The 16,310-nt window shown below is 47.5% G+C and overlaps 5 protein-coding genes across 5 annotated transcripts; 4 read left to right on the top strand and 1 right to left on the bottom strand.

The window, feature by feature from the left end:
- Positions 1-1,213: 1,213 nt before the first annotated feature.
- I303_106002 (uncharacterized protein) lies at positions 1,214-2,448 on the top strand (the record flags this gene model as incomplete). Its single annotated transcript, XM_065969293.1, has 3 exons — positions 1,214-1,269; positions 1,353-1,378; positions 1,448-2,448. The coding sequence occupies 3 exons, from the start codon at positions 1,214-1,216 to the stop codon at positions 2,446-2,448; spliced, it is 1,083 nt and encodes a 360-aa protein (XP_065825365.1).
- Positions 2,449-3,217: 769 nt separating this feature from the next.
- Positions 3,218-4,802, top strand: I303_106003 (uncharacterized protein; the record flags this gene model as incomplete). The annotated part of the gene is made up of 7 exons (XM_018409312.1): positions 3,218-3,331; positions 3,406-3,519; positions 3,631-3,745; positions 3,874-4,105; positions 4,215-4,343; positions 4,428-4,583; positions 4,739-4,802. 7 exons carry the CDS (start codon positions 3,218-3,220, stop codon positions 4,800-4,802), a joined length of 924 nt encoding a protein of 307 aa, XP_018261585.1.
- Positions 4,803-5,249: 447 nt separating this feature from the next.
- On the bottom strand, positions 5,250-8,311 carry I303_106004 (uncharacterized protein; the record flags this gene model as incomplete). Its single annotated transcript, XM_018409313.1, has 8 exons — positions 5,250-5,496; positions 5,631-5,839; positions 5,921-6,179; positions 6,274-6,331; positions 6,418-6,532; positions 6,711-6,872; positions 6,992-7,427; positions 7,587-8,311. 8 exons carry the CDS (start codon positions 8,309-8,311, stop codon positions 5,250-5,252), a joined length of 2,211 nt encoding a protein of 736 aa, XP_018261586.1.
- A 2,279-nt stretch (positions 8,312-10,590) lies between these two features.
- Positions 10,591-12,749, top strand: I303_106005 (uncharacterized protein; the record flags this gene model as incomplete). Its single annotated transcript, XM_018409314.1, has 8 exons — positions 10,591-10,764; positions 10,868-10,922; positions 11,087-11,297; positions 11,384-11,415; positions 11,491-11,613; positions 11,737-11,896; positions 12,028-12,400; positions 12,567-12,749. The coding sequence occupies 8 exons, from the start codon at positions 10,591-10,593 to the stop codon at positions 12,747-12,749; spliced, it is 1,311 nt and encodes a 436-aa protein (XP_018261587.1).
- Positions 12,750-13,825: 1,076 nt separating this feature from the next.
- I303_106006 (uncharacterized protein) lies at positions 13,826-15,551 on the top strand (the record flags this gene model as incomplete). Its single annotated transcript, XM_018409315.1, has 6 exons — positions 13,826-13,865; positions 13,987-14,135; positions 14,272-14,331; positions 14,495-14,787; positions 14,985-15,381; positions 15,507-15,551. 6 exons carry the CDS (start codon positions 13,826-13,828, stop codon positions 15,549-15,551), a joined length of 984 nt encoding a protein of 327 aa, XP_018261588.1.
- Between the last annotated feature and the right edge of the window lie 759 nt (positions 15,552-16,310).

The raw sequence follows: 16,310 nt of genomic DNA on the forward strand, positions 1-16,310 counted from the left end.
CAAGTCTTTGATAGACTCCAACTTATTCAAACCTCAACACTTGATTCCCAGCTTGACGTTGGAATTCACCAAAAGGGCCGGTCGTCACAAGCAACTCGGAGACCCCGTATCAAGTTTATCGCCCTCTGATCAAGTGCCGCTGGCGTCACTGGCTATAAGGTTTGTCGTTCCAATCTTGCTGAGAAACGAGACCCTGAATAGATTATCCTAACCGTTACACCCGCCGTAAGAGCACTTTTAACCTTTTTACTTTCCTGCCATCGCGAAAGTGGCGTTCTGAGCCGTGACAAGCTCAAGCTCACACGTCCCGTCTACATCCTTCAAGCCTTTTCTGCGCAGCGTACGTAGCGAGAAGCAAGAAGAACGCGTTCCACGTTGCAGAAGACTGCAAGACTACGCTGAAGGGACGAACGTACGCGCAACGGAGTATCTTTCGTATCTAGGAGACAACAAACAGCAGAGCCAGAAGTCAAAAAAGTCAAGAAGACGCGACTGCCCTTTTTGTGACTTTATTTTGGAGCAGTTGTTTAATTACCGTTCCTTTCCTTACGTTCCAAAGAAATCGTCTATCCTTTCCGTGTGGTCCCTGTCTCCCTATCAATTCTCTCTTTGACGTGACTTGTTTCTTTCACTTGCTTGCTTGCTTGGCCTTGGATTTGTATCCACTCTTATTTACTTGTTTTTACTCTATCTAACTCTCTTTTCTTACTTCAGAACGTAAATACCCCTGGTGGGACTTCCGAGACGACACGAGACGAGACGAGACGCGATCAGACTACAGATTCTCCAGACCCAATCGATCATCTCAGATAGACTAAAAAGTAGGAGCGATCTTCGGTAAAATAATCACCCCCCTTCCCTTTCGGTCCTCGTACTCCAAGTAACGGGAAAAACTCGTTAGCGTCCAGCGTGAACGAACGCGTTATCAGAGAATCTGTTACGTCTATATAGATCAAGTCGCAATCGTGAGTCTTCTCTTCAACATCCTTTCCGCTAGATTTGTAGAATCATCATCGCCATCTCAATCATACATATCCGCACTCCTATCTGACACCTTACATCCCTCTTCTCCACCTCACCTCACCCACGATATCCTCTTAAGCTAATCCTCCTCAACCGATCGACTCTCATAGAAAATCCGTCCTCTTCTCATTGTACATACCAACTATCTACTAGTCTCTCGTCAACTACGAAAAGCATAAACACCAACAACATGTCTTCGACAGCCATGTCTTTCTACCCTTCCGGTACTCCTTCCTTCGAACCCATGTCCCCATGTTTCGAGGACAGGATGCACCCGCCTCTCTCTCCGTATGTGGAATCCACAACCCCGCTCTCCTGGAACTGATAAGAACCGATGTCTCCCGTGAGATGGTCTGTAAGTCACAAAGTCATACGCGACAAGACCATCTTTAGCTTCAACTTACCTGCCTGTGTTTTCCTTCAGACTACCTCGCCGATCGCACGTCATCCGTGATTGCTTGCTCTACAAAGATTGCTTTCCCTCCTTCGCCCCCTCCTACTCCAGCAAAGGACGGCTCTCAAGCTCCTGGTCTCCCATCGCTCGAAACCTTCATCGCTGTTGTGTGTGAGCAATCGAATGTCCAAGTCTCCACCCTGCTCGCTACTCTTGTCTACCTCGAACGACTCCGACACAGGCTACCCAAAGTCGCCAAGGGCATGCCATGCACCCGACACCGAGTCTTTCTCGCCACACTCATCGTCGCTGCCAAGTATCTCAACGACTCGTCACCGAAGAACAAGCACTGGACCAAATACGCTCAAATGTTCTCCATTGCCGAAATCAACTTGATGGAAAAGCAATTGCTATACTTGTTGGATTACGACCTGTCTATCAACGAAGATGAGATCGTCGAAAACTTCGAGCCATTCCTGTCCAAATACACATTCGATTCACCATACGCCTCATCATCTTCTCCTGAACTGCCAGCCACTCCTCCTACACCTGTCCGAATGCCTTCCCAATCTTCGCAATCTACGCCTCGAAGACCAGGTCACGGACAAGGCCACCGACGCGTCTCTTCAAAGGGCGATATCACCTACATCGCCCCTCCTCTCGATAGATCCGGATCTTCCTCTTCCCTCGAATCGGAAGACATGCCTCTTACACCTCAACAAGTCTCACCACCCATATTGGCCAAGAGCAAATCCGGCATCCGATCAGTCTCTTCTGCTCAGATCCAGAAGCCACCGGCAATCTACGAGGCTCCCACTTCTGCGAGCTACCATACTATACCTCGATCGATGACTACGAACTCGTTCAGGGGGTACGAGGGTAAAGCGGCTTCTGTGATTGCTCCTGTGCCTGCACCGGTGAAAGAGGGCTTCCTCAACAGGTTATTGCGATCTGATCGAAGACAAAAGCCTAGATCTAAATTAGAGGAAGACGAAGAGACCGTAGCTGCTCTCTCTTGGACAGCTATATAGGTACGACAAAGGAGTAAATCAGTAATCTGATGAAAGAAGTTGTCGATTGAATTGTACACTTCTGGTCGAATCATTTTTGGGCATTTTTGGAACATGGTGGCTTTTAATCTACACAACATCAAGACATTTGTAGCCCTACGCAATCAATACAGCAAGACATCAACGCAACACATTAGCATATTTTCCTTCTCAATCAGTTTCAGTCTTACCAACGACTACTAAATTCGCTCTTTATTACTCTTTCTCTCCAGTATATATAGATAGATAGAGATGTACCCTGGTCTGGTACTCTTCTTTTTCTTGTAGCATCACGATATATATACTTGATAGATACAGTAGCTCTCATGATCTGAAGACATGCAACGACAGGATCTTTGATGTCCCCCTAAATCACCTGGCTGTTGGCGTTCGCCACGCAATCATGAACGATATAGACACATACAGCTTGACTTGGAAATGAGGCAAGGTCGTGGTACAGGCGCTCTCGACTCGGGAACGGGAATCCTTATCTTTGGATTGGTAGGAATGGTGCCTGAAATCAATTTCCATCAAATACAAAAACAGGAATCCGATTCGATAAATTGGAAAATGAGGGTTACGAGTACTCGTAAAATGGAAATACAAATGCAACTGCACACCTTCGCTCTGACTGAAATGCATATATAGCTAAAGCACTGGGAGCAGTCTCCTCCCGCCCGTCCCTGCTTCTGCATTCTCCCCTATTCTTCATCCTGCCTCTGATCGGAACGCGCTTTCGAAGTCACCTACGATGTCCGAGCTCTTGTCGCCCCCTGCTGATGGTGCCGGCTTACCGTTGACTCAAACCCAGAAAGATCTGATAGGAGGTTCAGTCGGTGGTATTGCTCAAGTCCTTGTTGGTCAAGTAAGTCGTGAACCATGACACCGAGGCCCTCACTGGACATTTTCAGCAAATGCTTACCCTCTTGACCCCAATAGCCATTCGATATTGTCAAAGTCCGAATACAGACAGCACCTCCCGGCACATACGCTTCGCCTTTGGATTGCGCTACCAAACTGCTGAAAGCGGATGGACCACTGGGATTCTATAAGGTACGCTTAAGTCGACTAGCCTGTACCTTACATACGACGTCCTCCAGGTCTGAGGCTATGTGCTGGACTGCTAGTGTTGTATAAGCTAAGCTGATGCGCGGAATCTCGTAGGGGACACTGACCCCTCTTCTCGGTATCGGAGCCTGTGTCTCTATCCAATTCGGGGCTCTCGAGGGCGCCAAACGGTTCTTCTCTAGTAGAGCAAAAGGAAGGGAGCTCAGGCTTGGTAAGTCGACGGTACCAAGGTGTCGAGCGATCATTCTATTCTCACCCGTGCAACCCACCCTCCCTCTCTTTTCTTCCGAACTTTCGCTGATAATGATGGTTGGCTTTCACTTCGCACCCGGCGTACAGGCGAATTATGGCTCTCCGGAGCCTTCGCTGGAGTAGCCAATACGGTCGTCGCCAACCCCGTCGAACACATTCGTATTCGATTACAAACCCAGCCTGCCGTCACACCTGGCTCACCTAGGTTATATGCCGGACCGCTGGACTGCGCCGTCAAGCTGTATAAGCAAGGAGGAGGGCTGAAGGGGGTGTTTAAAGGTCAAGTACCTACGATGTGGAGAGACGGGGTAGGATACGGGTGAGTGAATACCACCTCTCATCGTCAGATGACTTTGGATCAAGCGGTAAATCTTAGAAACGGTGAGCAACGAGTACTGATGTGAGCTGTTGTCACTGGGTCGCTGTAGATGTTACTTTATGGCGTATGAAGCACTCGTTCAGCGACATCTCCGAACGACGGGTTTGACGAGAGAACAGGTGTCGCCGCTGTGGGCAGTCACCTATGGTGCTGCAGCAGGATACGCTTTATGGTTCTCGTGAGCATCTCCAGCTGGTCAACAAGCGAGACAGAGAAATGCATTAAATCATGTGTGACGAGCTGATCAAGTTGAGTTTTGAAGGATATACCCCGTCGACGTGATAAAATCTAAATTACAAACTGATTCTCTCGACCCAACGAAGAGGATATATAAAGGCATGATAGATTGTACGAGGCAGACTTGGAAAGCACAGGGTATCAAAGGTTTCCTGGGTGGTTTGGCGCCTACTTTGATCAGGTACGTTCTTTTCTCAATGCACTTCAGCTCTTTCTTTCTTTCTTTCGTTAGCCGACAAACTCAGGATCAAAATCTGCTCTGCATACCCCTTCTGCCTCATTGGAAACTTCGAGATCGCATCATGCTAATCTTGATCTTCTCTTTCACCTACACAGATCTCCCTTTGCGAATGGAGCCACCTTCGTTGCCTTCGAGTTAGCGATGAGAGCGATGAATTAGATCAGAAAGAGGACCATTGCAATTCCGTCTGGTGCGTGATCTACACGCTCAAGGCATTCTTCAGGTGCCATAATTGTGTTTTGGACTAAACAAAGCTTCATAGATACATGATAAGATATGCATAGCATCCTAGAATATGTATGAGTACAAGCGACTTTCCGCGCAGTATATGTATACACATTCTGAGACGAAGCTCGGCGGGACGTCATCGCGTCTCTTGTCCAGATCTAGATCGTTTCATACATATTGTCAAATGACCTGCATACCAAAAAACGGTCGTCAGGTCGGCTTTGCATCAGAGACAGACCATGAGCGACCCAGGCGACTAAGTGCTAGCAATAACAAGATACCGGAATCTCGGAATTGTAGTCCATAGGCTGCACTGAGAACCCATTCGCCCAGTGTTAGGCATTGAGGCTCTCCTGATCGGCGTTCGGATGGTCCATCCTATTTTGCAGGCATTCTGAGGACGATCCTAGGTTGTTTCACCGCATTCTGGGATTTGTCGTTGTGGTTCGTAGTTGAATCAGGTGATTTCGGCGTGGGGAAAGGATCATGAGTATTATCGTCATCGGCAACATCAATATCCATATCCCCATCTTGGTTCTTTTCAGGCTCATGAGAGTGTTGGATTCCAAGGGACAAGACGAGGTTGGCAGCGTCCATATCTTCTTGACTTGGCCGGGAGATTGCGCTGTGGCAATCGAGTTCATAATTGAATTGTAGGCGATCAAATCAAATTATCAGCGGATATTCTACGCAATGTAAAGTGCAGTGAAGGAAGGGAAACGGTAGGGGAATGAGAGGGTGATGGGAGTGACAACTTACCGAGTCTTGCATTTCTCCCAGAAATCCAACTTGATGATTTTTTCTGGAACTCTGAACTTTTTACGATTGATGACCATGTCCTCGTAATCCAACGCAGGCCCTTTAGGCGGTTCAGGTTCAGGTATAACCACGATATTACCGTTATTAGGCTGGTTGCGCGAATCGACATCGACCGTTTCTATATCATTTCGAATCGTCCTCCTACGTGGCTACAAGTTCAAACATAAATATCAATGACTCATCAGCGACCTTCATCAAACCAGGTAGAGGGACGAGGGAGGACGACTTACCAAGACTTGTTCAGTATGATTGGGGCACATCCATTTTTTAGCTGGATTAGGCATCGAGCTGAGCGGCGGATCAAGACAATCCAAATGCCAAGACAAGGGACAATAATCGCAAGAAACGATCATGCGCCACGGAGATTCTGGATCTGTGGTGAGGGCATGATGGGGTAAAGCCGATCCACCGCAATGAAAGCATTGTATAGGCTTATTCTTGTTATCTCGTAATCGTGAAGGATCTCGATCTTCTTGAAAGCCTTTTCGACTACAGTGCATCAAATATCAAAAAAGGGGTGTTATCAGCCCAGATTTCAGGTCATTAGGTAGCACGGTGGGAAACAGCGCCATGCCTCACTCACTCATATTTCATACGAGCTCCTTCTGCATCAACATACTCTCCATGAGGCGCCTCACCGACTGCGCATCAAAGCTCGTTGTCAGCTTGAACAAGCAGAATACCCAGAAGAAGAAAACAGCGCAAGCAACTAGTCATGACAACTCACCCCCGGTGAAATACGAGATCAAGTCAGTCGGCAGTCTGAACTGGCGTGGATTCTCGCTATTCACCTTCTTGGTCAATTGCTTGAAGGTCATTGGGATAGGTTTCAATTCTCTCTCCTTTGTCGGAGGTGTACCGTTGCCTTCTTTCTACTCCCGGATGCAGTGATGGCCAGTCAGCCGGAGATCAAAAATTGTGTGCATGGAGGACAGAGTGGTGCGAGTAACAATTTGGTATGGAAGGGAGCATCTTCTTCGCAGGACGTGGCATTGATGTCTGAACTTGGACGACACTTACTAGCTCAGCTTTACACTGTTTGCAATACCAGATCTCTTCTTCAGGCAGCTCATCTATCCTTAAAGGCGGTTCAAGACACATGAAATGGAATGATCGTGGACATCCATCGCAACACAAGAATCTGCCTATCCCCCTACACGCCGAACAGAAATCTTGGTTTGGCTGTGAATAACCCAAAACAAACTCAGCTCAGCATTGAGAACTCCGTGTATCGGAAGCCATATCATGATGAATGCATAGGTCAGGGTAATTGAGAGATCCGAGATGTGGGCAGGACTTACTATCTCTACATCGGCTTTTCCCTTCCCCTTTTTCTTCGCAGCAATTGTCGTAGGTGTGTTGGCATTCGTCGTCTTCTCAGAAGTCCTAGCAGTTCCTCCGACTCTGACATCTTTCCCACTTGCCGATACACCTGTCCTCTCGCCGCCGTCCCTTCGCTGCCCAGCTAAGACCGTCCTTGACCTCAACCTCGACTCGAATCCCGCAGCAGCCTCCTTCCTGATAGAATCCGCGTCCGGTATAGGTGGCACTTCCGCTAATCCATTTGTGAGGCCATGGGGAATAGCTGATTGAAGGGCTTCTGGTAAGCCTTCTGTCGGAGGAGGAGCGGCAAATATGGAAAGAGCGCCTGTGCCGGAGGGAGCAGGAGACCCTGTCAAGGGTGTACCGGCTGGGGACGGTCGATTCCGAGTCGAACGACCTCCGGATAGAGATGCTCTGTGGGTCGGCGAAATGATCAGTATGACTCTCATGCATAATTGTATGCATAAGACCGTGGGATCGCATGCATGAAGTCCAGAAAAGGGTGTAGTAAAGCATGATGCCATGTAGTGGTAATGGTGGTGTGAAAAATGAAGATGATGGTGCCACACTCACTCGGTTCTCCTCTTCTTCGAAGCCGAATCCTCGCCTTCCGCAGACACAGACACATTGCCACTTTGGTCCGGCGTACTAGCTCTGCTATTCTGTGTGTACCCTGATCCCGACGCTACTGGTACACTCTGAGTATCGCTCGTAGTCGAATGACCCGGTGTGGCATTGGGAGGCCTACGAAAAACCAGAGATATGCCCTTGGTCGTCATGAGTGGGGGTGGTGATACTTTCTTTCTGCCTCGTTTCTTAGGTTGAATGGTATGTGCGTTATGATTCGAAACGGCTACGGAGGTGTAAGAGGAGTCGATATGCGGTAATGGGGGTAATGAGCCAGTGATAGGGGTGTGCAAGAGTTCTTGTTGGGTCGCATCTGTGTTGGCAGTATGAGAAAGGTTGGGTATGGGTGTGTACTCATGGGATTTATTTATAGAAGCTGATGAAGCCGCTTCCGCCTCTTTCATCTTCCAATATCCGTCCCTTGATGGTTTCTTCTGTCTATCCACCTCTCCATCTGCTGAATGCTCACCAACTGATCCGGCCAACGAAGGACGTGAAGAGTGAGTAGGACTGAATGATTGGGAGTGGTGTGGAAGGGGTCGTTGCATAGTGGCGGGGGATAAAGAGGATGATGCGAATGGTGGTGGCGGTCCATCGGCTAAGCTTTGATCTCTCCCATTTTCGCTCTTGGCTATAAATGATGGTGCGACTTGAGGGTGATCTGTCTCCATGATGACGATGGTCTAACTCAGCCTGGAATGAGATGGATATGTATATGTATCGATGAGGTTGAGTCGATTCGAGGGGACGTTGTATGTTGATTATTGTTGGACAGGTGCAGTGTAAAAGGGGATTTATTGTGGATGTGGCGTTGGTTTCTGATGGGATTTTCTGCGAAGTTAATTATTGGCGGAATTGGTCGATTTAGATTGATGCGCTAGTGGTGAGAGCGACAATGAGAGGGTGGCGAGACTTGCTGCTGCCAGCGGTCTACTGCCCTGGTAGACATTGTTTGATGACAGCCATGGTTGAAGTGGAATACAAGAAACGAACGAGAGATTGAAAAGAATAAGAAATAGGTTGAGATTCAAACGTTGGAGAGTGTGTAATATGCCATGACACCGTAACTTACTCGTCCAACCGGTTAGGAAAGGTACCCTACTCATAAAAGTGCCACATTCAACTCTCACCATATAACACTAAATCAGTTAACCGGAAGAAGATTGCGTTTCACACATGCACATGCACACATATCATACATCATCCTTCTTGACTTTCGGCGGTTTGAGGCGTTCATCTTTACGCCGCAAGTTGGCAGTCAGGCGGGAGTCACTGTCTCGCTGTCAAAGCTAAGCACAAAGCTACGCAGAGCTTCGTCTGTGTACAGTATGTTGGAGTGTCATGACGATGCTCCGTCGATCTGTACAGTCCAATGCAGTTGCGCCCTCGCACATCAGCCTCTGTGTCGCAGCAACACCTCGTCCAACTTCGTGACTCCACACCCTTCCTCGTCCTCGTCACTTGCCATCCGTCAGACTGGAACGGGTACTGATGCATGGCATCGTTGGTGCAGCATAATTTTCCATTCATCATCTAAAGGACCATGCATGACATATATTGCATTGAATCTCTTTCTACTGGATGTTCGCCCCTCTTCGACCCATCTCCCCACCAGTCTGACGACCAGAGGAGACGGGAGATACGTGAGCTATGGATGGATAGTATTACAATCCCCTCCTTCTACCCTTCTGGACTATGCCAGATCGACGACTCGGCAAATGCATTGCATTGCTGCAAAGTCGACCCCTCGTTAACAAGCTTGAAGGCGATATGAAAAAGGAGAGGAAGGACGGAAAGCCAACACGAATATCTTAATCAATCGTTGACTGGAAATTGCACAGGCTCAACCTTTGCACCGCGACGGATAGTTTTTGATTTTACGGAATTTCATACCGGATTCTATGTGGCACTAAATGCAATATGGGCATGCGCACGCCTATTACTCGATACGTTCCACTAATTACGGGCCGATCAGGGACGCTTTCTTTTAGCTGATCGACAACGTACTACAGGCTACGGCACGATGTTTTCTTTTTCTCGCTGATGACGAAGACAACCAAGGATGTTCATGGTCATGATGTTGAGCTAACGCATAACCCCTTTTGACTGATCACGACATATCCTCTCATCCATCAAGCGTGCGTGCAGTGCTCACATTTGTGATGATGCGTGGTCGGCAGGAACCGGGATGCAGGAGTAACGTTTAGCTTCCCGGGGTCTCCTTGCTACTCAATACTATTTAGGGCTAAATGCTCAGGGGATGAGGAAACGAGTTTTATCAAATCGGTCTTCCGAGCTGATTTCCAACTTTTCAGAAAGGAACGTTATCAGTTCCGAGTGAACTGCAAGTGGTCGGCTTGGCTTGGCGCTTCATTCATTTCTACAGCGCAATGCGTCAGGGAAACGGAGTGTCTTTTGCCCTGAGGATTCCTCGCTCCGTGGTTCTGGACAATCGACTAGACAAGCATGATATGGTCGTGTGCGCCAGATGAAAAGTTCTTGCTGTCATGAGGGTGTTCGCTACTCACATAGACATGCCTACTGGGACAGCTATGAACGTGGGCGCTGTGCTGTCATCGTCGCCTGGTCAGGTCGGTTCAAAGGATACCTTTGGATGAGCACGTAAGCACACATGGTAAAAATGAAGAGTGTCGAATGTCGAGAGATGGTGTGATTGATTTTTGCAATCTACAATCTACAATTCCTGACCAATCTGATTAATTTCCCTTAAGGATCATGTTATGTTGCCTTTTGCCTTTCTGACTTGACCCATGCATTATTTCGGGTGAGAGAAAAGTATGTATGTATATATATACGTGCATGCATTCGACCAGTTTCAGTTTCTTTTCTGCTTGTCAATCATCCTCAAATCCAAAAGTTAGACGATAGTCTTGCCTTTTTTTGTTTTCGCTTCCTTGCTCACCACCCAGGCAAGAAAGAAAGAAGAAAGATGTCTACCACTACTACTACGACTTTACTCGAACAAGTACCTATTGGAACCCTCAAGCTCAACGGTCACGCGACCAAGCCCAAACCAGAGGCTCAAGAGGATGGCGGTCATGATAGTGGACATGCTACCGAGGACGAGGATGAAGTTGTAGTTGTTGATCCTTACAACTACGTTGTAAGTGACCCATCTCGCTTAGATCTGCTATTCTGATGTGGAGTCGGGGTCAACATGCTTATTATTGTTTGGTGAAACACCTCGCTTACTGAACACTATCTAGGGAGAGACGTTCGGATCTGGTCCAGGACAAGATTATCCATTTGCAGATTTCCTTCGTGAGTGTTTCTGTCTCTGACTATCCTATATTTTCTTCATTGAGCGGTCTCGACTGAAGTCCTGATCTTGTGTCGATCAAATGGGTCACGCGACAAGGCGGTGAAAAGCAAAAGCTGACGAAATTTTCGTTTCCTTCGGTACTGTTCTCGATGGTCGCGTGCAGCCCATAACCCCGACCGAACCGAATCTGACCCTGCCCTTCCGCATTTCGACATCGTAGACAGAGGACTGAAAGCCCACCCGAACGCCGCCAGACTCCGAGCGTTCGTAGAGGCTCGAGGAGGCAAGATCAAAGATAGGCTGGTAGCTGTGGGAACTGTCATTGAGGGGGATATCAAGTTGGAAGACCTTGGCGAGGAGGAGAAAGATGATTTGTAAGTTTGCTGCAACTTGACACAATAATCCTTGACTCTTGACTTGAATCCATAGAACATGACTGACCGTTGTTCTCATTCGTCAGGGCCCTCCTTGTTGCTCAACGAGGTGTAGTCTGTGAGTCCTAGCGGCACACCATTTTCTCTCTCTCATATAGAGATTTTCTTCTGATCACCTGGTGCGCATCTGTAGTCTTCCGAAATCAACACTCCCTCACTATCGAAGCGCAACGAGACCTTGGTGAACATTTCGGACCATTGCACAAACACGCTACTTACGCTACGCCCAAACGAGGTGATTTGGACGATGTCGTCGGTAAGTTACCCTTCTTCCCTCCTCACTGCGTTTTTCATTTCCCCCTTGTGTTAGGGCATCTTCGCTATCACACGATGCGAAATACCAGATTTCGCTGACATTTCTCCTTTCGATGATTCCCAGTCGTCTACGCCGACCACAATTCCCGACCTGATCTTTACGCCTTCTCGCGAGCAGAGCTCTTCCACTCGGACGTGACTTACGAAGTGCAGCCTCCTGGAACTACCATCTTGAGGTTATTGACCACCCCCGAGGTCGGTAACGATACCTTGTGGTCATCTGGGTGAGTCGTCTCACCTTGTTCCTGACTGCGGTCTCATGGTCTCCTTCGTGATCTCCTAACTATCGTCCACATCACTCATATCGGACCGAACACTCAAGAGCTGATTATGATCGTCACGTTGGGAAATACAGCTACGCAGTCTACTCCTCCCTCTCTAAACCAATGCAAAAATACCTCGAATCCCTCTCAGCGATCCACTCAGGATTTGACCAAGCCGCCTCTCGAACAGGCATCACCAAGATCCCTCGAAGACAGCCCATCGAGACCGTTCATCCGGTCATCAGAGTACACCCGGTCACAGGCTGGAAATCTGTCTTCGTCAATCCCGGATTTGTCACCCGTTTAGTCGGGGTCCCAAAGGCTGAATCCGATATGATCTTGGGTTTCCTCAAGGACTGTTTTGCCCAGCAGACGGACGCGACGGTCCGATGGAGTTGGCAATCTGGAGACGTGGCGATTTGGGATAATAGGATCGTCAACCATTCTGCTACCTTTGATGCTTATGTGAGTGTGACTCTACTCTCCTTGCTCTGCTGCACCTTGGTCCCGCCTGCCTTGACCCAATTCGACGACACGTCTCGCTCCCTATACATACAAACATGGAATGATCGATTATTCAGGTATGGTCAAGGGCCATTGCTGATACTTTGGATTTAATTGGAAACTACAGCCATCTCTTCGACACGGTCTGCGAGTCACCCCTCATGCCGAGACACCAATCTCTGTTGAGGAGTACGAAAGCACCACGGGCCAAAAAGCTAAAGATTGGTTAGAGGAAAGACACAGATCGCTGGGTATCAAGCCTCTTGCACGGGACGACGGGAAGACCAAGAAGAGGGCTTTCCGAGATTAAGCTGTCCCCGCTTAAGATTGGTACTGATCAAGACTTAATTGAGGAGAGAGAGACACACAGAGAGAGAGGGAAACACGTTGTAATATAGTATAATATCATTAAACGCTCAACCGCTAACACCAAGTGGGATTTGCATAATTGTATAATTATGCTTGTAAAAAAGGGAATTCAACCACCCAACTGCTTTCTTATCTTATCTATTGATTTGTATATAGTGTAGAAACTTACTTAATTCATTCATCATCCGTATGTTCTGTACTGTTTTGTCAGATAGACATGCATATGATGACGACCCCTCGGGGCGGCCTGGGCACTGTATTGACGAGAAGAGAAGCAAGCTACATCCCCACTTTCACTCGGGGTCATTCACTACTTGCTCGTTCTTTGAGGAATATATTATCGAATGCGTGTACTTGCGAAGTGAAGAGAAGTGGGAGTTCTTTGGCCAAGATGCAGGATGAAGGATTGATTGATTCGCACATCAACCATCCAATAACCCCATCTTCAGTAGTCGTGCATCGGACATCCCGACTGACAGTCTCTGTTCTCAGATCTTAAAGGGGAATGATATTTAAGGAATTACCAAAATTTGTGATATTTTACCCTTAATTCGTCAGTCTGCTTCAGCTTGGCTGTAGAGTACGAGTACGAGTGTCCATTGGGAGGTTCAAGGCATGTATGTCCAGGAAACAAGATAGACCATCGCCAATATCACACACTACGATTCAGCTTCACAGACCGACTCCAATCTCCACGCCGTGGCTTTTCGACATTTCGCTGCGAACCCCTGCATCTCCACGAGACACGAGAAGAAGAAAACAGCTAAAATCCGAGTCAAGCGGATCTGACATCTGACATCTTACGGAACGAGCAATATAAATCATTCATCATACTTCACAAATCTCATTTGACAATTGCGATGATATAGTGCTTCGAGCACCGACAATCCAATCTCAATCTCAAGGCAAAATCGACGAACCGACGAATAAATACTCAGCGTCAATACAGCCCAACTTTTTTCCCTTCACCTTGACCCTCAACCATAAAATCATAGTTTGGAAGATAAGATAGTCAAAATGGCTTCAGCAGCTTATTCAACTATCAAGCTATTTGCTGGTGGGTAGCATCTACTTTGTTGCCTTCGAAAGATGTTCATATTCATGTTAAAAAAAAACGGGAAGACGAAGATGAAGATGAGCTAATGGAATGACTTATCTTGTCGTGGATCCATGAACAGGCTCATCCCACCCGGAATTAGCTCATCTGATCGCTAAACGATTAAGGATCCCCCTCGCACGAGCGAATATCACTCAACCCCCTTCAGGAGAGACCAAGGTTACGATCACGGAGAGTGTAAGGGATTACGATGTGTATATATTGAACACTGTAAGTGATTCTTTCCGTCCTTCCGTCCTGCCTGTCTCTGATCTTTCTGCCTGCCTGTGCTATCTATGTACTGTGAAGTGCTGAAGCACCGAGTCGGATGAATGGAACGATTATACTGATTTGAACTGGGCCATAGGGTGCAGGAGCGGTCAATACCCATTTGATGGAATTGTGTATAATGATTCATGCTTGTAAAGTAAGTCTGGGTCTGGCTTTGATCTGCTCGTGCGCTGGTGTGCTGGTGGACTGTTGGAAAGCTATCGACGTGTGAAGGCAGATGAAGAGGCAGAGGGGGAAAGGGAGGAAAACGAATCAGATCTTAGACTTGATGCTGATGCTGGGGCTGGGCTACGTACTAGATCGCATCGGCAAAACGAATCACAGCTATCATCCCCCATTTCATGTATGCGCGACAAGACAAGAAAGATAAATCCAGAGCACCGATCACTGCGAAATTGGTGGCCAACATGCTTAGAGAAGCGGGGTGCGATCATGTAATCACTATGGATCTGCACGCTTCGCAGATCCAGGGGTTCTTCGATGTCCCCGTGGATAACCTGTATGCGGAGCCGTCGATGATTCAGTACATGCGCGATCATATTGATGTCAAGAATTGCGTTATTGTCTCTCCTGATGCCGGGGGTGCGAAGAGGTGAGCTGCACGATCTTACTCTCACTTTGTTTTCGCTCTCACTTTCAGTGTCGGTATCACTCATTCGTCTGACATCCTTTCCTCTTTGATCTTGTCCCATTGTACTATTTTACTCAATGCTTCGGTGAGAGAGATTCTACCATGCTGACTTTGTCATGACTGTATTACTGTACCATTATACTTCTATACTACCGCAGAGCAACATCAATTGCCGATCGACTCAATATAGATTTCGCGCTTTTCCACAAAGAACGAAAGAAGGCCAACGAAGTCTCCCGAATGGTCCTAGTCGGTACAGTCACCGGAAAAATCGCTATCTTAGTCGATGATATGGCGGACACTTGTGGGACGTTGGGATTGGCGGCTAGAAATTTACTGGAAGCTGGAGCAACGAAGGTATATGCGTTCGCGACGCATGGGATTTTGAGTGGACCAGCGATCAAGGTGATCAATGAGAGCGGGATGGAGAAGCTGGTCATCACAAATACGATACCCCAGCACGAGAATACGGAACAGACCAACAAGATTGATGTGATTGACGTTAGTCATGTCTTGGCTGAGACTATCAGGAGAAGTCATTTCGGGGAGTCTGTCGTGAGTGTCTTTTGGACCGGCTGCTTCTGCGTCCCCTCCTGCGTCCATGTATCGCAGTTGAAAGAATTGCTTTCTTATCACATTGGATCATGACTGACGCGATATGCTTTTTACATTCCACATAGTCTTATCTGTTCCACGAAGTACCGTATTCGAATGGTATAGCGTAAGCGTAGGAGAAATACCAGCAGCCAAGCCGAGCCAGCTTCAGATGACTTTGCGGCCGAGGATCTGATCATTTTGACACGGCCTTGTACAATCCTTCCTTTTCTCTTATCTCCTTGTTATCCGAGTTCATACGTTCATACCATTTGTTCAACAATACATCATTCGCATAACGCACATAGCCCACACGCAAAAGACGGATCATCCGTCATCATCATGACCACTATACACATACTTCTTCTTCCTCTTTCTAATATCATGCTATGAATAAAAGGAATGAACAACTGGGTTGATGCCAAGATTCTCATCACTTGTTACCGTAAAATGGGTACTCGGTCGACACCTGACCCGAAAAGGTAATTATCAATTTTAGCAATCAGCGATATACACAGACACACGCAATTAGCAAATCACGAGGGGCAGATTATGTTTATGCACGGGGTATGTATAATTGGCCTGCATGCTGCATGCATTCGACCTGGGAGGTAGGGCGAGAGTGATGACATCCGACTTACGACTCACTTTGCATGGGTCCCCATTTTTTCTATGGCTCGTAACTCGTTATCACCGCTCAACAAGCTTAATAAGTAAATCGAGTAAATCGAATCTGAGACCGGTTATTCTTACTCGTTTACTCGTCAACAATTTTCATATGACCGAACCGGTTCCTTGGTTCTGTATAATCTCCCTTACAAATCATCCACTTGTGCTACCTTTGATCACATATTGCAATATATCGTATCCGTACCTTCCTTTCGAGCTTC

This window comes from Kwoniella dejecticola, chromosome 7 (assembly GCF_000512565.2).
Source record: "Kwoniella dejecticola CBS 10117 chromosome 7, complete sequence".
Classification (NCBI taxonomy): Eukaryota; Fungi; Basidiomycota; class Tremellomycetes; order Tremellales; family Cryptococcaceae; genus Kwoniella; species Kwoniella dejecticola.